The following is a 23,393-nucleotide window of genomic DNA, read 5'->3' on the forward strand; positions in this document are numbered from 1 at the left end:
AAAGCTTAAAGGGATACTGTCATCAGAAAACATGTTTTTTTCAAAACAGTTAATAGTGCTACTCCAGCAGAATTCTGCACTGAAATCCATTTCTCAAAAGAGCAAACAGATTTTTTTATATTCAATTTTGAAATCTGACATGGGGCTAGACATTTTGTCAATTTCCCAGCTGCCCCCAGTCATGTGACTTGTGCCTGCACTTTAGGAGAGAGAGATGCTTTCTGGCAGGCTGTTGTTTTTCCTTCTCAATGTAACTGAATATGTCTCAGTGGGACCTGGGTTTTTACTATTGAGTTTTGTTCTTAGATCTACCAGGCAGCTGTTATCTTGTGTTAGGGAGCTGCTATCTGATTACCTTCCCATTGTTCTTTTGTTTGGCTGCTGGGGGGGGAAGGGAGGAGGTGATATCAGTCCAACTTGCAGTACAGCAGTAAAGAGTGACTGAAGTTTATCAGAGCACAAGTCACATGACTGGGGGCAGCTGGGAAACTGACAAAATGTCTAGTCCCATGTCAGATTTCAAAATTGAATATAAAAAAATCTGTTTGCTGTTTTGAGAAATGGATTTCAGTGCAGAATTCTGCTGGAGCAGCACTATTAACTGATTCATTTTGGAAATTTTTTTTTTTCCCATGACAGTTTCCCTTTAACCTGAATTGAGAAAAATAAACAGACAGTTTTAACTTCAATCTGGAGTGGCCCACATGTCTGGTGAAAAAACCCCAAACTTCACACAGTAAATATTAATTACTTGATTGCATCACCAGCAAAGACCAATTGTATACAGTATATAGTATATCAATAGTAAAATGATAAACGTAAATATATTTAATATAAGGGCTCTGAAAAGCAAGTGTGATTAGTTTTGTTTCCTCAATATACACAATATAAGGGCCACATGACTTACTGTAGTAGCCCAGTGGGTTTAGCCCAAATCAATTTCAAATATGAAACAGGGTAAATAAGTTAATGCAAACAAAACACAATGGCCAAATATAATTCATCTAACACATAGTGTTAGACTATTATTTAAGTTTTTGACAGTGGTGTGGAACATCTGGTGTGGAACTAATGAATTGATGGAAAGGTTATGTATTTCCAATACTATAAATATTTTACAACCTCCACCTGACAATTACAGGCCTTTTCAAATCTTATATCTGTAGCAGGGAAGTTATGTTGAAGGTTCCGTCTTTTACAACTAGTTAGCATTAGTTAATCATGGGCAAATCAAGCCCATGTACAGTTAAAGTTCAAATCACTGATACGGCGAAATTTGTTAGGCTCAACTAGTGTGAAAAATACTAACCTCCTGCTGAATGTTTCTATATATCTGTAACCTTGTTATGCGCTAAGGGGGCCCAGTCTGAAGGTCAGTTAGGGGGAGATTTGGGGTGAGTGCTTATTTGTACCCTGGGTACCCCTGGAACTATAGCAGGGTGACACCCCAATGTTTCTATATATCTGTAACCTTGTTATGAGCTAAGGGGGCCCAGTCTGAAGGTCAGTTAGGGGGAGATTTGGGGTGAGTGCTTATTTGTACCCTGGGTACCCCTGGAACTATAGCAGAGTGACACCCCAATGTTTCTATATATCTGTAACCTTGTTATGAGCTAAGGGGGCCCAGTCTGAAGGTCAGTTAGGGGGAGATTTGGGGTGAGTGCTTATTTGTACCCTGGGTACCCCTGGAACTATAGCAGGGTGACTGTTACCCCAATGTTTCTATATATCTGTAACCTTGTTATGAGCTAAGGGGGCCCAGTCTGAAGGTCAGTTAGGGGGAGATTTGGGGTGAGTGCTTATTTGTGCCCTGGGTAACCCTGGAACTATAGCAGGGTGACAATTTCCATAATGTTCCTTTATATCTGTAACCTTGATAAAAGTAGGGCCCAAAGGCCAGTTAGAATGAGATTTGGAAATGAGTGGCAGACTTAATAAACGCCCAGTGTTTCTCAGGATATTTATTTAAATTGTCTTTTAAAGGCTTCTTTTATATCTGTGCTTCTTAAGCTGTAAATTAGTGGGTTGAGCAAAGGTATCAATACAGTGTACATTAAAGAGACAACTTTGACAATGGACAGTGATTGTTTACTGGGGCTGTCTAAATAAATAGCAATGAGAGTCCCATAAAACATGGAGACCACAGCCAAGTGGGAGCTGCAGGTGGAGAAGGCTTTTTGTCTCCCAGTATTGGACACTATCTTTAGGATTGTATGGGCAATACACATATATGATACAGTGATGAGTAGAAAGGGGCAAATCATTACTGGGATAGAAAGTAAAATAATGTCTATTTGCACAAAGAAAGTATCTGAGCAGGAAAGTTGTAGAAGAGGATCCACATCACAGAAATAATGGTCAATGTTTTTATTTTCACAGAATTGTAGGTTTCCTATCATATTTACAGTTACCAATGTAGAACAAAGACTTGTTACCCATGACATAAGAACGACTTTTACACAAACCCTGTGGGACATTATAGAAGAGTAACGCAGTGGGATACAGATGGCCACATATCTGTCATAGGACATTACTGCTAGAAGGAATGACTGAAATGTTTCAGAGAAGGCAAAAAAATAAAGTTGAGAGATACAACCAACAAGGGACATTGTGACACCGTCACTAATTACAGTTTGCAGTAGAATGGGTACAACAGTTGCCGTCTGTAGTAGATCAGACATGGACAGATGCTGGAGAAAGAAGTACATGGGGGACTGGAGGTTCTGGCTGGAGGACACCAACACTATGATGAGGACGTTCTCCCAAACTGTCATAATGTAAATCAGAAGGAACAGAGAGAACAGGGGAATCTTGAAGTTGTGGAGATTCTGAAATCCCAAGAGAACAATCTCACTGACCAACGTCTGGTTCTTCTCAAGCATTGTCTGGAGATGGATAATGAATTTCAAAAATGTAATCAACAGAAAAACCATCTGTTGCTTTTTACCATTCCAGTAATATAATGTAGGAATTCCTTTCCAATATAACGTTTACATTTGTAGTTTTGAACGTCTGCATTTGTTTCCCCTATCTTGATATACTACAGATGCTGCCAGGCAAGTGAAGAGTTGGAGGTTAGAAGGGACAATTGGCCAGTGAACTGAAGGTAGAATATTGAAATGTTGATACTTTGTTGAAATTAAGTTGAAATGTTAGATATTTTAAAAAATTTAATCAATAGACAAGTATCCTTTATCATTTTCCTATCAGAGATCTAATGCATCTAGGGGCACAAGTGTAGGTGTTATAAGAGCACACCCCTTAGTGAAAAATCCAGCACTGAAAACGCAACCTGCCATTTTTTTGCAATTTTTTGCACATTGCGTTTCAGTTTACAAATGAGCCCTATAATGTAAACGTTCCCACTCCAAGCTGCCCTGTAAGTAAGTGGTTAGTATTAACTTTGACTAACTTTTGACTTTGAATGTTGAAAAGGAACTCCCATTGAATTGGCATCTTGACAGATTTAGGTGGTGAGGTTTCATTTTTTTTTTCACAAGGAAAATGTTGTCTTGTATTTTTGTAAATCAACCCCTTAGTGTCACTTCTAAATGAATAATGTGAGAGAACAAACATGGCAGGTAGAGGAGATGAAATACTAGGACAGTATATAAGGGTGAAGCTACAGAAATCACCGTTATGTACACAAATACTTCCTATATGAGAAACACTACTGTCTGGTTAACGTATTGTTACTTTATAAAGAATTCTCTGCCCATTATCATTAACCTACTGGTCCTTCTTTTGTCCATTATATTCCTACCAACCTGTTTGATTTAGGTGAACAGCATTACTTCTGTAGGAATGTGAAAATTTAGACACCCTCACATATTATTGGCAAGCACATCTCTTGTAATATGGACTCCTTAATGGGTCCTAATGGGGACCTTGTGCTTATGTAACCCCTGTAGTTCTGACAGTGTACACTAGATGGCACTGTATAAAGGTTAGGGAACCATGCAGTCTGGGTCCATTGCTTTAGCCCTTACCTGAGCAGGCAGGAAGGGAATGTGCACTGGATCCTAGGAGCATTGGCCCTAGTAAATAGCATATAGCATATCCTTTTATAGATCACTCTAGGAGTGATAGAGAGGTTATTTAGTTGAGCAGCTCAAGGCTCCGACGAGGTTATTAGAGGGATTACTGACCCAGGGTAGGGACAAAGTGTTGAGACTAGGGATAATAGGAATTCCCCTAGCTGCCACTTAAAGAGATCCTGAAAACTGGGCAATACCTCCTCTCAAGTTGTGTAACCCTCTGCTGATGTGTCCATGGCCTGTAGGGATCCAACCAATTCTGGTACTGTGAGTATATGCTACCTTTATGCTATCTGTGTTCTAAGCTCCATTGTGTATATGTGCTATGTTAAATAAATACTGTTCTTGGTTAAGCCCAATTCTTGTGCATTGGCACATGGTTACAGTTACACTACACCTTGCTTCCACCCTGCTGCGAGGGCTTACCCCTGTGTAAAGAGAGTCTCATTTGTGGTATAACCCCACACTGAAAGTAGCTAAAACTTCTTTTCGTGTATTACTACCAATAACATAACTGGAATATACAGTAGATGGGGTCTTATATAATGAATATAAGGCACAAGGTTCCTAAAGCTGAATACAGAATGAATAGGCATTTAATGCCAGGAGAGGGATTTAGGAATGATACAACAAGGTGAAACCATACTGTAAGTAGGCAAGGTAGTAAAGCATGAGGAAAACATGCCTCATTTTAACCTGTATCAGAAGAGAGATAAGTACCAAAAAGGGGTGATTATATTTACATGGACACTGGTGAGACCTCACCATTTAAAGTCATTTTTGTAGCTCTAGTCCACAAAAAGACACCAATAAAACAAGAGGCATTTAAAACATACAATTGAGATGACTTGATTTAGAACACTTGTCAATATGTAAATATGCTCAGTAGTGTTCAAGTTTAATTATAATATAATTGCTATTGAAATCAGCATCTGGGAACTCAAACAAAGTCAAATCATTTTTAAAAAGTTGTTGCTGTTTCTGCCCATTTCCATAACTTGTAAAGCATATCTCCCTGTATTACCCAGATGGTCACCAGAAATGGAAAGTTTTTTCTCTCATTTACTGGTACAGGTATGGGACCCCTTACCTTGAAACCCATTATCCAGAAAGCCCTGAATTATGGAAGGGCCATCTCCAATAAACTCCATTTTATCCAAATAATCCAAACTTTAAAAATTATTCCTTTTTCTGTGTAATAATAAAACAGGAGCTTGTACTTGATCCCAACTAAGATATAATTAATCCTTATTGGAGTCTATTGGCTTTATTTAATGTTTACATGATTTTCTAGTAGACTTAAGGGATGAAGATCCAAATTACGAAAACATACATTATCCAGAAAACCTCATGTCCCAAACATTCTGGATAAAAGGCCCCAAACCTGTAGTTCTATCTTCGCCAATGCAGTGCTAGTCTTATTCACAGCCCTGTTTGGTGTGGATACCATAAATATTTGGAGAAACAGGTCTTCCATCAAGATACTCAGCTGTTTCTCTGGTATAATTCTTGTCTCTACATATATCAATGACCCCAAATAAGGACACTTGATCTGGTAAAGCTGATTACCAAATCAAATAACCATGACAAATACCTTCTAAACTACAGTAAGTAAATTGTCAAAATCATTATTTACTGCATGCCACAACCACAAATGTCAATCAATGTTTGTGTGAGAATGAAATAACTAACAGAAACATAAGGGAGAGAGAAGGGAGGAGATTAAGACAAAAAATACAACCCCCCAATCTTGTGGAACCAAAAGAAGATGTCCATGAGCTTCTCCCAATGTGTAACCTGCTCTGCATTTCTCCTGCCATTTTGCTAACACAATCCCAACTATTTCTTTCCAATGAAATTACTTTACAGGAAAGATGTTCTTGGAATATTATACTCACCTGATTTGCACCTACCAGAACCACCCCAGATACTGTGGAACCATAGGAAGATGTCCATGAGCTTCTCCCAATGTGTAACCTGCTCTGTATTTCTCCTGCCATTTTGCTAACACAATCCCAACCATTTCTTTCCAATGAAATCACTTTACAGGAAAGATGTTCTTGGAATATTATACTCACCTGATTTGCACCTACCAGAACTTCCCCAGATACTGTGGAACCATAGGAAGATGTCCATGAGCTTCTTCCAATGCGTAACCTGTTCTGTATTTTTCCTGCCATTTTGCTAACACAATCCCAACCATTTCTTTCCATTGAAATCACTTTATAGGAAAGATGTTCTTGGAATATTATACTCACCTGATTTGTACCTACCAGAACCATCCCAGATACTGTGGAACCATAGGAAGATGTCCATGAGCTTCTCCCAATGTGTAACCTACTCTGCATTTCTCCTGCCATTTTGCTAACACAATCCCAACCATTTCTTTCCAATGAAATCACTTTACAGGAAAGATGTTCTTGGAATATTATACTCACCTGATTTGCACCTACCAGAACCACCCCAGATACTGACTGGAAAGGGAAGAACAGATCTCCTTTTATTAACCAGTGTCAGTAACAAACACAGCTGAGAAACCTACTGAGAAATCTCCAGGAGACTCTGGGGTTTGGGATAATTAACAACCATTTGGGAAAAATAACAATTAGCCTTGCAGAAGTGCAGTGTAATTTTCTATTCAAATCATTATTGGAGGCTTTGTAGGGCAGACATGCAGAAGATGACCTGCAGCTCCATAATAAATGCAAAGATGCAGCAATTGTCTCTGAAATCTCTCTTCCTTGGACAGTATAACATGAATCAGATCAATATGAATTCCCAGTTTGAAATGAAAGAGAGAGCTATAGGTACCAACCAGCTGGTTTTGAGAGCTCCTGATCTCTCCTGATGTCTTTGCTTAAAGGGATACTGTTATGGGAAAATATTTTTTTCAAAACACATCAGTAAATATACATAATTACATAGATAAATTGGGTTGAAAAAAGACAAAGTCCATCAAGTCCAACCCCTCGAAATGAAAACCCAACCCCATACACACACCCCTCCCTACTGTCACATAAATGATATATACCCAAATCTATACTAACTATAGAGTTTAGTATCACAATAGACTTTGTATTATGTCTGTCCAAGAAATCATCCAAGTCCCTCTTATAGTCATTAACTGAATCAGCATCACAACATCACCCGGCAGTGCATTCCCCAACCTCACTGTCCTCACTGTGATGAACCCCCTACTCTGTTCTTTAAATGAAACTTCTTTTCTTCTAGTCTGAAAGGGAGGCCTCTGGTACGTGATTCTCTTTATGGGTAAAAAGGTCCCCTGCTATTTGTCTATAAGGTCCTCTAATGTACTTGTAAAGTCTAATCATGTCCCCTCACAAGCGCCTTTTTTCCAGAGAAAACAACCCCAACCTTGTCAGTCTCCCCTCATAATTTAACTCTTCCCTCCCTCTAACCAGTTTAGTTGCACTTAGTCTCTGCACTCTCTCCAGCTCATTTATATCCCTCTTAAGGACTGGAGTCCAAAACTGCCCCCATACTCCAGATGAGGCCTCACCATGGACCTATAAAGAGACACAATTATGTTTCATCCCTTGAGTTAATGCCCTTTTTTATACTAGAACTTTATTTGCTTTAGTAGCCACAGAATGACACTGCCCAGAATTAGACAATTTGTTATCTACAAAGACCCCAAGATCCTTCTCATTTAAGGAAACTCCCAACACACTGCCATTTAGTGTATAACTTGCATTTATATTATTTTTGTCAAAGTGCATAACCTGCATTTATCAACATTGAACCTCATTTTCCAGTTTGCTGCCCAGTTTCCCAGTTTAGACAAATCACTGTGCAAAGTGTCAGCATCCTGCATGGAACCTATAGTTCTGCACAATTTAGTCTCATCTGCAAAAATAGAAACAGTACTTTCAATGGCCACCTCCAGGTCATTAATAAACAAGTTGAAAAGCAAGGGACCTAGTACAGAGCCCTGCGGTACTCCACTAACAACACTGGTCCAATTAGAAAATGTTCCATTTACCACCACTCTTTGTAGTCTATCTTTTAGCCAGTTCTCTATCCAGGTACAAATACTATGTTCCAGGCCAACATTCCTTCATTTAACCAGTAACCTTCTGTGTGGCACTGTATCAAATGCTTTAGCAAAGTCTAAGTAAATCACATCCACTGCCATCCCAGAGTCAAGGTCTCTACTTACCTTCTCATAAAAAGAAATTAAGTTAGTCTGGCAAGATCTATTACACATAAAACCATGCTGGCACACACTCATAGTATTATGATTTGCTATGATGTCCAGTATCTTATCCTTTATTAACCCTTCAAAAAGCTTTCCTACCATTGACGTCAGACTAACTGGCCTATAGTTTTGAGGCTGAGAACGGGATCCTTTTTTGAAAAAAAGGCACCACATTAGCAATTTGCCAGTCTATTGGCACTATGCCAGACCTCAATGAATCCTGAAATATTAAGTAAAGAGATTAATTTTTTTATATTTAATTTTGAAATCTAACATGGGGCTAAACATATTGTCAGTTTCCCAGGTGCCCTTGGTCATGTGACTTGTGCTCTGATAAACTTCAGTCACTCTTTACTGCTGCATTGCAAGTTGGAGTGATATCACCCCCCTCTCTTCCCTCCAACAGTCCATCATCAGAACAATGGGAGGGTAACCAGATAACAGCTCTCTGGTAGATATAAGAACATCTCTCAATAGTAAAAATCCATGTCCCACTGAGACACCTTCAGTTACATTGAGTAGGAGAAACAACAGCCTGCCAGAAAGTAGTTCCATCCTAAAGTGCTGGCTCTTTCTGAAAGCCAAGACCTTAGATGGTGCCGACACATAAATATTACAACTAAAAAAACATGTATTGGTCCAGGAATAACATTTTATATGGTGGTGTGAATTATTTGCAGTGTAGACAGTGTAATTTAGAAATAAAAACGGCACCATAAACAGATCAGGAGCACCCGAATCCAAAATGGTGATGCACATGACCCATGTGGGTTGACACCGACGCCCTGACGCCGGTGTGATGATGTCATGTGTTTGGTACAAAATTTGAAGATAAAGCTCTTCCAGGTCACAGGTTTAATGCCCGATTATAGGATTTCCTCTGTGCATTCTTAGGCACTTAGGTGCTTTATAATTCGAGTATTATTGATTCCTGGACTTCTGACCCTGCCTGAACCTTGACTTTGCTACTAATCTGCCTGCGTATTGAACTCTTGCCTAGATATCTACAATTATTACTCCTGATCTCTATATATACATTGAATTTGGACTTTGACCCCTGGGCTTCCTCCTTGGTCCAGACTGCTCCTGCTGAGAGCTGATAGGCCCTCTGACCAAACATCATGAAAGAAACCTTTTAAGGCATCTGTAAGTCTGAATTACAAAAGAAATCATTGTCTATAGGGGAGGGATCCCCAACCTTTTGAACCTGTGAGCAACATTCAGAAGTAAATGAGTTGGGGAGCAATAATAGCATGAAAAATGGGGTGCCAAATAAGTGCTGTGATTGGCCATTTGGTAGCCAATATGTGGATTGTCAACCTACATTGAGGCTCTGTTTGGCAGTGCTCCTGTTTTCTATACAACTAAAACTTGCCCCTAGCCTGGAGTCTCATTCCACTCTATATTAGTAGCATATCTCTGAAATCAGAAGCATACTGGGAATCTTTGCTGCAAGAATTGATACATTGGTCTCAGGAACCTACAACTTAGACACGTATCAATCTCAGAGACAGAATCGGAATCCCTTTTAATGAAAAATAAATAGTTATGATCCATTCGAGGTTAGTAGAGGTATAATATCCAACTTAAAGTTGGAAAAGATAAGAGACATAACCTACTTTGAATATTGGTGTGCTCTAGATTTTCCCCTTTGACATTGTCTAGTCAAAATATATAAAATACTTTAAATTGAGTTTTCCCTTCTATACAAGTAAGCTAGAAGCATAACTGCATACCAAACTGTATAAAGGAGAGTGGAATAAAATCTTTGAAACCAATGCAAAATGCTCCAATAGAAATAAATACCAAGAGTTTTTCTATAAACCACTTTCTTGCTGGTGTTGAAGCCCAGTGGTGTTATATAAAATGGCTTTGATGTCAACTGATAGCTGCTGGTGGAGATGTGAAAAGGGGGGACATTGAGAGCATCATTGGTGGCTTTATTGTGTAGACTGGTGCAAAACATATGTGAGACAGTGATAGGATGTCAGGTAGCTATAAATTGTTTTTATCAGTTTGAACCTGAAGATCTCAGCAAAAGAGAAACAGAGCTCCAACTACTAGTAGCTCAAGCAATGATTCCCCTTTACTGGAGAAACAAAAAACCCTATGGTTGAAACATGGTTCCGAGTAATAAGCAAATGATGTCTAATAAAAGAAATGATAAAAAAAAATAGATTTTTAGAGATGCGTCATACCCCAAAGCTGATGAAATCCTGGGAAGCTGTATTAAACATAATCATTTTATTCTCATTTTCTAATGTGAGTAATTACAAAGCAAGAGCATCAGAGCAGAGTATATGTTACTGTATCTACCGACATGTGTGGCCTCCATTACTTTGGCATGGAAATGACACCAGAGGATGAAGATATATTAATTTTGTACAAATTTCTGAAACTTGTTCGCAAAATATAATTTGTGGTTAAACTGGAAAGAGTGTTTTTTTTCTCTATTGCCATCATATTTATGAAGAAACTGAAAGGTTTGATTATGTTAAGTGGTGGGGGAAACGTCATTGCAATGAAAATCACATTGTTTAATTTATTATACATTTAATTGTCTGTAACAGAATCTTAATATAAATATAATAAAAAATAATAATAATAAAAAATTAATTAACTTGAATGTTGTAAATACATATTCCATTGACTTCTACAGAAGGTAATCAGGTTTTAGTGTTTTTTATGAAAAAAAAAATGAATGAATGAATTATAAAATTAATAAATCTGCCTCCCTTTATGTCATTTCCATTCCAAAGTAATGGAGGTCATGTGTCTTTGTACAACAGATTCATAATACTTTTGCATTTAAATACTTTACATTAGAAAATAAAAATAACTTGTTTTTGTTCCACATTTATTCTAATTACCTACAATATAAAATAACCTTGTGTCAAGTGGTGAAAAACAAAAAGACGAGCACATTTAAGAAATATTAATGCGAATTTAGAAAGGCAGATTTTTTTCTTTGAGAGTGGATCAGGAGCTGGTTTTTCAAAGGGTTGAAACTGATGGAAATAGTCATTAGTCATGTTATTTTGTATGTCACTCTGTTTTGTTGCCTTTATTGTTTTCATCAGTATAGTTTACTATTATAATATTTTAAACATTATATTTCTTTATTAACATTTAAATAGTCAAATGTGGTACTTACTAAAACTCAACTTAATCCCAGTTTCTTATTAAAACAAAGTCACCCAAACTCCAAGAACTGAGCTCATTTATTAATAGTTTTTCTCAAAAAAGTCGGAACAAAAAAATAATCATCAATCAATTTATATCAGTAGATTGATGCTTCGAAAACTACATTTATCAGATTATTGGACAAAAACCACAACTTTATCCGATTAACCAGCGCAGATCACAATGTCATAAAACATCTTCATTGACATCTGCCATTGATTTCTACATGACCTTGACAGGGTTGAGATGGAGTATTTTTGCATTTGGGTATGATACATCTCTAAAAATTCAAGATTTTATTTTTCCTCTAATAATTTGGGTTTTCCCCCTAAAAAACTCAACCAGAAAAAAACTATTTTTAATAAATGGGCCCCTAAGAACTTAAATTGGGATTGGGTTCAGCTGACAGTGACAAAAAAGCTCACATTGTTTAATTAATTTTTACAAAAACTTTTTAAAAAATATTTTAATCTTGCCAGGTTTAATGAGCTGAATTCATTAAATTTTTTTGCAGGTTGTTTTTACAATATTTTCATAAATCATGGGAAAAGAATGCAACCTCACTTTTAAAGAAAAGTGATGCTAAGGATGTTTGTGGACTCACATAGTGAATTGTATTAATGGAACAAATACAAACAACAGACATGTATAGTAACATTATCACTTCCATCAAGTAATGTAAAAAGTTAAATGTAAAATTAAAATCATATGCCCCATACGGTATACAGGTGACATTGGGCATTATCACATCCCATATGAATGATCGAAGGGAAGAGTTTTGGTGAGATAACTGCAACATATTCGTCTCTATCCAGAGTTGGACGCCTGCTTGAACTTGAAGTAAAAAGGCAACCATGTCACATCAATATCATCCTTCAGTTTTGAGCATAGTCTTTCAGTGAAGATCATGAGCGGATTCCCTAGAAATACTATTGTAATCCATTCAGCTTTGTCAGACATTTGCAATCAAAATAATTGTATTCACTTTCAGTCTTGGATCCTTTTCCATTTCTAATTAGCTAACAGGAAAACAATTTACCAGAGCGTGTATATTATTAACACTGACCCCATTTCATTGACCAAACCCTCTGTTTATCAGACTAAAAATATTTCCTTTTTTAACCATGAGGCAAATTCAAATGAAGATAGAGTTGGGAGTAACACAAGCATGAAAAAATGTTCCTGGGTGGTGCAAAGTAAGTGCTGAGATTGGCCATTTAGTAGCAGGATGTTCTGTTTGGCAGTACAACTGGTTTTATGCACCAAAACTTGAGTCCAAGCCTGGAATTAAAAAATAACCTCCTGCTTTGAGGCCACTGGGAGAAACATCCAAGGGGTTGGGGAGCCACATGTTCCTCATGAGCCACTGGTTGGGGATCACTGCTCTAGGGTCTTAACCTGTCAGGGCAAAGAGGCAAAGAGAAGGGGGTGTTGGAAAGGGAAGGTTCTCTCCTAGAGTTGATGCTGATGGGTAGAGTCTCCTTCATCTGGAGCTGGATTTAATTGGATTGATTTGCTAAGGGTCTCAATGAGGAATTTGATGTTTCTCGAAATGTTGTCTTTACACACTTACCTGTAAGAAGTGAATGTTTTGATACCAAGTTGGCAAAAGGCAACAATACATTGATATGTACAAGACTGTTCCATGTAACACAGTTACACGGTCTTATAATAGCTCAGGGTTGTGGGATTGACAGAATGTACATTTTTTTCTGAAGAATGCAGGAACATGAATTATAATGCATTTTAATACAGAAGTAGTGATAATATAAAATGTATTGGTAACCTTCCTTCCATCTCTGAATCACTTTTTCTCTAAAGAATTAAGTGCTTAGTTTACAACTGACTAATGTTTTTTAGCTCATAACCTGCTGGGCCCCTACAATCTGATTTTGGGCTAAAATACTCCACAAAAAACTCAAGCATGGCTTAGATATCTCAGCTTACCTCTCAAATCCCTCTTCCACTGTATTCTAAAATGGAGTATTATTTTTTTCCAGTACCTCTCTTTGTTGAGGTTCCTTAATACTCTGTCCCAGGCTACTTAAAATTTTCCATGTATTCTTCCTCCCTTGGCCAACCAATTAATTCAAATGTTTTCCAATATCATCTGTATCTTGATGGCACTTATAAATCTATCTCTCTTCTCCTGAACTCAAACCAGAGCTGTAACGTGTATCTCTTCTTGCTTGTCTTGCTTCTTCTTGCTACCTCTTCAAAGCAGAAATGGTTCTCTTCACCCATCCAACACCTATAACATCCTATAGGAACAACTCCATTATCACCCTATCTCCTGAGGCCCAGTGCATTGGGTTATCCTTGATTCTTCCCCTTCCTTTACTACCCAAATTCACTTGTGTTTCCAATCAAGCCTCTTTCACGTAAGGATTATTTCCAAAATATGATTATTTCTTAGCCAAGATGCCACCAAAATTATGATTTACCCTCTTATCATATTATGCATTGACAACTGTTATTATCTATTAATTGGCCTTTCCCTCTAGAGACTGTTACTCTTAGTCCATAATGAATACTGGCAGTAGGCTTATTCACCTCAGATACTGCTCCTCCTTTGCTATGCCACTCTTACAGTCTCTCCACTGGCATCTGATACAAATATGAATAAATATATGTGTGCACTATATAGTACTAAACACAATGCTCAATATCACATCTCTTACCTTCCCGGCTCCCTACATTTTGGGGCACGTGTATCAAGAGTTGAATTGAAAATTCAAATTTTTTTATGGCCAAGTCAAATTTGACTAGGGAATTGTTCAAATTTGATTTGAGTTTTTTAAAAATTCAAATTCGATTTTTGAGATTTATCATACTCTGGAATTTGACTATTTACCACCAAAAACCTGCCAAATTACTGTTTTAGTCAATGGGAGACATCCTGGGATCAATTTAAAGTTGTTCGCAGCCTTCCTGACATTCAAGTTTTTTTTGAAAACTCAAATCCAATTTGATTTGAATTCGATTCGAGTTTTCAGGTCAATCCTATTCACCCGAGCTTAACAAATTTGATTTTATAAATAATTTTCTATTGGTCGAATTTCGAGTTCATGGGAATTTATGGGAGTTTTTAAAAACTCACATGAATTCGAAATTCGACCTTTGATAAATGTGCCTCCTAATGTCTCATACTCCTTATCCTTTTAGATTTTAAGCTTGTTTGGACAGGGCCCTTTACCTCTTGTATAAGTTATTGGTTGTTTTTGTATGTAAATATGTATGTTCAATGTATACACATTGTACAGCTGATCGAAATATGTAACTGCTTTATAAATACATATAATTAGTATTACTACTACTACTACTACTACTACTACTACTACTACTACTACTACTACTACTACTAAAAATATTTATAAAAACAATAAAATAACACATTATTATTATTATTCTCTACTCTCCTGCTCTAACTACCAGGAAACTTGGATTTAAAGCCTAAAATGCCAAATATCAATAAATTAACTGTGTGGCATCACTGTTAGTAAAACAAGCTCCCACACAAACCATATTTAGAATGGAAAAAGCACCATAAACCCATTTTCTTCACTATTTATACACAGGGAGTACTCTTGAAGCTACCCCTTGTGCTTACCTGCGTGTAGTCAATTGGTAAAGGGATTCTCTGATATCTTTACTTCGCAGACTGTAAATAAGTGGGTTGACCAATGGGGTCACTACTGTGTATAACAGAGACAGAACTTTGCTTATGGTCTGGGATTCTTTTCTGTGGGGAACCACATAAATAGCAATAAGGGTCCCATAAAACATGTAGACCACAGCCAAGTGGGAGCTGCAGGTGGAGAAGGCTTTTTGTCTCCCAGTATTGGACACTATCTTTAGGATTGCATGGGCAATACACATATAGGATGCAATGATCAGTATAATGGGAAGGAAAATCACAGGGATAGACTGTAAGGTAATAGTTATCTGCATTAAAAATGTATCTGAGCAGGAAAGTTCTAGAAGAGGAAAGCAATCACAGAAGAAATGGTTAATCGTGTTTTGGTCACAGAACTGTAAGGTAGCCATAATATTGGCAATAATGAGTACGGAAATGAGGCTAAGCAACCATGAAACAAATATTAATGTAACACAAACCCTGTGGGACATTATAGAAGTGTAACGCAGTGGGATACAGATGGCCACATATCTGTCATAGGACATTACTGCTAGAAGGAAACACTCATAAATTTCTGAAACAGACAAAAAGTGCAATTGGGTTGTACATACAAAGAGGGATATTGTGACTTTATCACTAATTACAGTCTGGAGCAAGATGGGTTCAATAATAGTGGAGTCCAGAAGGTCACACACTGACAGTTGTTGGAGAAAGAAGTACATGGGGGACTGGAGGTTCCGGCTGGAGGACACCAACACTATGATGAGGACGTTCTCCCAAACTGTCATAATGAAAATCAGAAGGAACAGAGAGAACAGTGGAATCTTAAAGTTGGGGAGATTCTGAAATCCCAAGAGAACAATCTCACTGACCAACGTCTGGTTCTTCATGGACATTTTCTAGGAAATAAAAATACATGATAAAGAAGAACTCAAAGGTGAAACTTTAGAATAGCAGCCAAACTCTTGGCCAGTCTCAACTAAGTTGGCCAGTCTCAACTAAGCACCCTCTGTATCCTTAAAAACCATTAGTAAAACTTAATGTATAACAAAGTAGTAGAATTTGTAAAGAGGTAAAAGTCAGTGAAGGACTGGCCAGACCAGGGGTGAGTGAGTGTAGGACTGGCCAGACCAGAAGCAAGTGGATGAAGGACTGGCCAGACCAGAGATGAGGGTAGGGTAGGGTATTTTTAGTATCTAAATGCACAAAATGTCTCAATGTTCTTAATACAGTATATTGCTTATGGGTAAAGGCAGAGAACCTCTTACCTTTGTCTGTATGAATTTTATGATCACAGCCTCATTGCACCCCTGCCAAGATGATTTAAATTTAGTTGTAAGAACAACTTTCTCTTTTTCCAGATAAGGGATCTTAATTAAGATCTATTTTGCCTTCAATAAGGATTAATTATATCTTCGTTGGGATTGAGTGCAAGTTCCTGTTTTATTATTATAGAAAAAAAGTAGATAATGTTAAAACATTTGAATTATTTGATTAAAATTGAGTCTAAGAGAAATGACCATCTCATAATTTTCTGGAGAATGGGTTTCCACAGCATATGACCTGATCTACAATCCCCCTGATAAACCACCTCCTGCCTTTTATAAATTAACACGAGTGTTAGACATTTTTGATGAATTTTTAGTAGCATATAAGAACTCTGGAAACTTAACAAACAGTATCTAGGCTTTATCAGAAGGAATATTCAAGTGGTTATACAAACACAGACAGTGGATGTAAACATAGTAAACTTAAATCAAATATTGTACAAATACTGTATAAAATTGACATATTTCAATATCTTGCATTGGGAACCATTTTGAAAATGTCAATAGACAGTATCTCAAAAAGATACTGTAGAAATTAATAATTGTCATCTTAACATTGCCTTTAATATTGCTTCCATTTTGCTAACACAATCCCAACCATTTCTTTCCAATGAAATCACTTTACAGGAAAGATGTTCTTGGAATATTATACTCACCTGATTTGCACCTACCAGAACCACCCCAGATACTGTGGAACCATAGGAAGATGTCCATGAGCTTCTCCCAATGTGGAACCTGCTCTGCATTTCTCCTGCCATTTTGCTAACACAATCCCAACCATTTCTTTCCAATTATATTAAAGGAAAGATGTTCTTGGAATATTATACTCCTGATTTGGGCCTACCAGAACCACCCCAGATACTGACTGGACAGGGAAGAACAGATCTCCTTTTATTAACCAGTGTCAGTAACATCCACAGCTAAGAAACCTACTGAGAAATCTCCAGGAGACTTGGGGGTGTGAGATAATTACCAATCCTTTGGGTACGTTCATGTTTTGTCTTACTAATAATTTATTAGATTTATTTGACAAATAACTCTCAATATTGCAGTATTTAACCATGCTAAACCTCTCTTTTGAATTGTATAACATTGACAATTGATATTTTAGCGCTATAGTAAACTATCTTTACTGTAGTCAGTTTGGCTACTTTCAGTGTGGGGTAATACCACCCATGAGACTCTTTTTTCACAGGGGTAAGCCCTCACAATGGGGTGGAGGCAGGGTGTAGTGCAACTGTAACCGTGTGCAATGCACAAGAGTTTGGGCATCAGTGGTTTTATTTTGCTTAAACATAAACTGAGTTTATTAACCAAAACCAGAGTTCACAGTGGAGTATGGAACATAGGATAAAACATAGATCGACCAATAGAACAATGTATACTCACAGTACCAACTATAGAATGACTCCCTGCAGAGCAGAGAATACACTGCAGAGAGATATGCAGCTTGTGAGAAGGTATTTCCCCAAACTTCAGGATCACCTTAAGTGGAACTCAGAAGACTACGTACTTCCCTGAGTCTATCACTTCCCTACTATGGGATCAGTAACACCCGGGATCTTAATCTCTCTAATATCCTCGTCGGAGCCTTCAGCTGCTCAACTACATACCCTATCTATCACTCCTAGAGTGATCTATTAAAGGGTATAACTATCACTTTACTAGACTCAAACTGAGTTCCACCACCCTTAACCTCTGCTGCTCAAAAGAGGAAAGGTTCAGCAGCAAGGGCCACTGACCACATGGTCTTAAAGCCTTTTATACTATCCCACAGTGCCATCTAGCATCCACTGTGAGAAGTACAGGGGTTACATAAACACAAGGTCCCCATAAGGACCCACTTAGGGGGCCATATTACTAGGGATGTGCCTGTCAATAGTTTGTAAGGGTGTCTAAATTTTCACATCCCTACACTATTTAAAAGGATCTATTGTGAAAATAAAAATTAAATAAAAGCTTTATCTAATAGATATCAGAGACTTTGTACTGTAAATATAATTAATTGATCTCTCCTAATGCAGGAGTCAGGATCAGACTTTGATTGACTGTTTGATTGAGCTCACTGGGTATGACTCCCTTTCCCTAGAAAAGACCTTAGTCCAGTCTGTAGAAAAATGTAGGACTTTGTAATGTTTGATGGTCATATTGTTTAGTATACCTCTTTTTTGTCATATGTTCATTTATCTCAGCCATTACAAAAGCTATCGGGTATAGAACCGGTTCTGGGGGCTCAACACCAGCTTCTTGGTCTCCACTGGAGAAATGTTTTTGTGCTCATCCATTAGTATTTCTCCATTTAATTCTGCATGGGATCGGTAGGCATGAACACATAAACTTAAAGATCCATTATTAAGAAATAAAAGACTTCAACACATTTTGTTTTGTGTGGAGAGAGACCACAGCTGAAAGTGTATTAGACAGAACGTGCAAATCTGCCATTAACATTCAATTCTTCTAGTCAGAAATTGTACAACTATATTAACTGCAATAAACAAAGCCCAACTCTATATAATTCCTGAGCCTGCCTTTCCTTGTATATAAGTCCCACCATAAACTCTGCCAGGACCAACTTATCTTTTGACATTCACCACAGAAAGACCAGTTAAGTCCTTTACTTGGGCTTAGCTCCCTCCACAAAACAACATTTTTTCAACAGCATTTTACAGATCAATATTGAAAATATCCAATCCAGTTGGTGGACATTTTCTCCTCGAAACAATTCCTACTCACAGTTGTGTAACTCATGGTGTCTGTTCACTATCATTCATTCATTCTTTCATGAAATTTGCTTGCAAATTTGTAAACTGAGTGAATCATTTTACGTCTACACTTCTCAAGTGGTTTTAATTATTCAGATACGCTAGCACAGCCGTGGGATCACTTCAGACTAAATCAAAGAAACATTGGGCATAAATACAAACATTTGACACAAATCTTGTTTTGTAGACTTCATCAACTCAATTTTTAATAAAAGCCTATATAATTTCATTCTAAATGTATCGAAATGACCTTAGGGTATCCCCATTTCTACAACATCAAAGTTAATGTTTGGATAAGTTTTTCCCATCTCATAGTCATGATACCATTCCGTATTACTTTGTATTTCTTATCCGAAAGGTATCAGTTCATTCCACCATTGCAGATTCCTGCTCTCAACATAAGAATACAATACAAAATTGATTGCTGCTACAACACTGTTTGTCATTTTGTCCATCTTTTCTCGTTTTTATGTGTGTTGGATACAATTCTTTTGACCTGTGAAAATTGTGTATATGGAAGGGAACATTTAAGGGGGTGTGATTATGAAGATTTTCATTCATCCAGGTCATGGTATATCTAGTGTAGGTCAATCTAAAAACAACTGGACTTGCTGAGTAATCAATGAAGACATTTCACTACTTATAGGAGCAGCTTCTTCAGTACAACTGACTGGTGTGGGAAGTTCTGGGCATATAAACTCTTCCACTAATCCAATCACAATGGCACATTGTAACTCTTCAGAGAGGTGAGACTCACAGAGGTGTTGATTTTGTGTAGTTACTGCTATAGGATTATCCAATGTGTCATGTGACTCCTAGATACAGGTGTTACTTGTGAGAGTTACATGAATGGATGTGTGACGTGTTCTGAAACCGCTGGGGTATAGCTTTACCTATACTAGATATTTAAGGAGGTGTGGATGGAAACTATCAAAGTGGTGGCCATACACGGGCCAATAAAAGCAGACCGAGAAGGCAGTTTATTGGCCAGTGTATGTGGCCCTCCGACGGGCTTCCCCAATCGATATCTGGCCGATTTATCAATCGGACGGGACTAAAAATCCCGTCAGATTGCAGCCGCATCTGTTCGTTGATGCAGTCCCGCGATCCGACCACCCTTTAGCCATCGTTAAGATCCGATCGTTGGGCCCAGAGTCAGTGCCTGCAACAATTGGACAACCTGGGTTTTTTTCCAAATTCTTATGAATTTTTGGGAGGGTGTAGAAAACTGGGGGAATAGCATTGACTTTGATAAGGACATTTTTCAATTGATCATCAGTGATAGCCATATCTGCTGTCTGGTGGACCCTGTTCATTATAAATAGTTGTATGGAAATCAATGGGTTAACTGGGATTTTTCTAGACACATCATCAATGTGTATAGTGGATCAATAGATTAAATAATTTTTGGCACAAGGTCTATACCCCAGGAATTTGTATTTAACCTCGATTAGGTGTGCAGTCCTGTTTTGATGGTGTACACCAAATAATGTATTATGTTATTAATGTAACATATATGAATTTACTCTTTTTTTAACTCCATTTTCCTATTCTCTTTAAAGGAGTTTTATCTACATTGAACACCCTGAGTATTGTTGCCTATTGGGACATACAATGAAGTGTCTCAGGTAAAGTGCTGAGTGCTGTATGTTACTTTGGTACCAGGGGAGGTCTCAGACTTGATAGATCAATTCTCCCTCTGTTCTAAATAAGTACAGGTATGGGATCCATTATCCAGAAACCCATTATCCAGGATTATGGAAAGGCTGTCTTCTATAGACTTCATTGTATCCAATAATGTTTAAAATAGATTTTCCTTTTTCTGCGTAATAATAAAACAGTCGCTTGTACTTGATCCCAACTAAGATATAATTAATTCTTATTGGAGGCAAAACCAGCCTATTGGCTTTATTTAATGTTTACATGATTTTCTAGTAGACTTAAGGTATGAAGTTCCAAATTAAGGAAAGATCTGTTATCCAGAAAACTCCAAGTCCTGAGCATATTATGTTACAGTTTCAATCTTGAAAATTTAACCACGGATGCTTTGCCACTTGGATGTATCGTTACAAATTTGGACTTATGCCTATGGACTTGTTGGCTATGGACTTTTAAAATGAACACTAGGAGGGAGGGACTAAGCCTCCTTTTCACTTGTATTGTGTGTGGTGCACCATTAGGCTTGACAAAGGATCTTGTATAGGCCCAAAACATTGCCACTTTATGAGCTAATAAACAACCTACACTGGTTCAAAAGCAACAGTAGGGTCATTGGTGTTATGTTTCTCAATGGACATAAGAATGTCCTACAATCCAAATTTCCTTAATGGTATCTGTAAAACAATTGTATACATCGTCAACAAGAGAAAATTAGACCAATGAGGTTCTCACATAGATTTTGTAATGGTTTGAGTTCCATCTTCCTATTTTTGTTAACTGTTTGCTTAAGAAATGTCTAGGTATTTTATTATTCCACAAAAAAGGTATGAGTGCTTGGTTTACTTTCTTAAAGAAGTGTTTTGGGAGCCAGAGCATTATGGAGTAGGTACTAGAATTTGGGTAGATATTTCATCTTAAATAAATTGATCCTGCGCAAGAATGTAAGTGGCAGTTTGGTCCATTGGGCCATGTCTGCCATCATCTCCCGAAGGATGGGGTCTATGTTTAGGGATACCAATTGGTCAAGGCTAGTTTGGATCATTACCTCAAAGTATCAGAAAGAGTCCGCCCATTGTAGGGGCACTTTTGGTGGGAGGTAGTGTAGTAGTAAGGTGTCAATGGGTATTGATTTGGCTTTGTGGCCACAAATCCAGGCCTGGTAGCCAGGCAGATCTTCAGTGGAAAATGTGTTCTTTATTTTTTTAAGCAAATGCAGAAAACAATGCTCAAAGATGCAGTATACACTTACACCAGCAGGGGGTCAGCAGTAACCCTGGAAGCACACACCTGAACCTCAAGAACTACCTCTCACAAAGGCTTAACACAGACTCCCAATGATTTCAGCCTGCAGCCTTTTATAGCTTCCAGACTGCCCTATGCTGACACCATGTGATCAGCATCTACCCTTTAAATAGTCATTAAAGGGGACCCGTCACCGAAGAAAAATATTCAAAATCCTATTTTATCACATTAGTCAAGCAAAATGAACTTTAACTACACTATATAAATTATTTGAATCTTGTTTCCTTCAGTCTGGGATTTCAAAATTAAAGCAAGCAGGCAGGAGCCATTTTGTGGACACTGTTATTAAGACAAGACTTGTATCATCTCAGAATCTTGTTTGTGCACCAGAATGGGGGACCTGATGTCCATCCCCATGTCCTGGTTACACAATTAAATGGTGAAGAGATTGGGGGGAATGTGGGGAGAGCAGTGACATCTAAGAAGTGCTGAATGGAAAGTGAAAGTAATTGCCTAAGGCATAGAGGAGGGGCAGACAATATTTGATTGACAGCTGAGATTTTTATATGAGTTTACAACAGCTATGATATGCTTTAATAAAAAATAGAAATTGGATTTAATGTTTAATTTGAAAAGGACTTTTATTATACAGATTTTTGTGTCTAGGTGACAGGTCCACTTTAAGAGAGGCTGCCCACCCCCTTCTGTGGCTTCTCTGAAAGCTCTAGGTAAGAACTTCATGAACCTTTGTACAAACAGTTGCACTATTGTATATAAAGTAAAGCTTTCCATGCACACTTTTGTGTGTTAACATGTAACAAACATAGCTTTCAATGTACAATTGTTTTAGCACCATTTAAATTTACTCCCAGCACATCCAGAGTCACACGCTTCAAACAAAGTAGGCCTCAGTTTGTCAAACAAAACTAGTTTAAATCTAAACACATTTACATAAATTATACACATAGCTATTTACACAGATTACTGGCCAGCAAAGTTTATTAACATTAACAAAAAAAAACGAAATTCACCCCATCACACTGAGGGAAGGCAATCAAGGCCCCGTGATTTATTGGTTTGAAGTGCTGCTATTGCTTCATGTACCTCCTCCATTGATATTGGGTAGTATAGGAATTCTCTGATACCAGGGAAAGGGTAGGGATGGGGTCTAAGTAATGTGTTAGCTGTTCGGTTGAATAGGTGGTAGTTGCCCCATAGAGCTGTTCATATTATTGGGGAAACAGGCTTGCTATTTGTTGTGGGTCTGTTGGCTCTGTGCATGTTTCAATAAGCAAGCATGGAATTGCTGTGGTAACCAACTAGTTG

At 37.7% G+C, this 23,393-nt stretch overlaps 2 protein-coding genes across 2 annotated transcripts; both read right to left on the bottom strand.

Annotated features, from left to right (window-relative positions):
* Positions 1 to 1,961: 1,961 nt before the first annotated feature.
* LOC121401334 (olfactory receptor 11L1-like) lies at positions 1,962 to 2,898 on the bottom strand. The gene has a single exon (XM_041585723.1). It carries the CDS (start codon positions 2,880 to 2,882, stop codon positions 1,962 to 1,964), a length of 921 nt encoding a protein of 306 aa, XP_041441657.1. The 5' UTR covers positions 2,883 to 2,898.
* Positions 2,899 to 15,045: 12,147 nt separating this feature from the next.
* LOC108710524 (olfactory receptor 11L1) lies at positions 15,046 to 15,972 on the bottom strand. Its single transcript, XM_018251657.1, has one exon. The coding sequence runs from the start codon at positions 15,970 to 15,972 to the stop codon at positions 15,046 to 15,048; it is 927 nt and encodes a 308-aa protein (XP_018107146.1).
* Positions 15,973 to 23,393: the final 7,421 nt, after the last annotated feature.

The sequence above is a fragment of the Xenopus laevis genome, chromosome 3L, assembly GCF_017654675.1.
Source record: "Xenopus laevis strain J_2021 chromosome 3L, Xenopus_laevis_v10.1, whole genome shotgun sequence".
NCBI lineage: Eukaryota > Metazoa > Chordata > Amphibia > Anura > Pipidae > Xenopus > Xenopus laevis.

Bases quoted from the DNA above. Each gene is read 5' to 3' on its own strand.
- LOC121401334 (XM_041585723.1), bottom strand. From the start codon at position 2,882: ATGCTTGAGAAGAACCAGACGTTGGTCAGTGAGATTGTTCTCTTGGGA.
- LOC108710524 (XM_018251657.1), bottom strand. From the start codon at position 15,972: ATGTCCATGAAGAACCAGACGTTGGTCAGTGAGATTGTTCTCTTGGGA.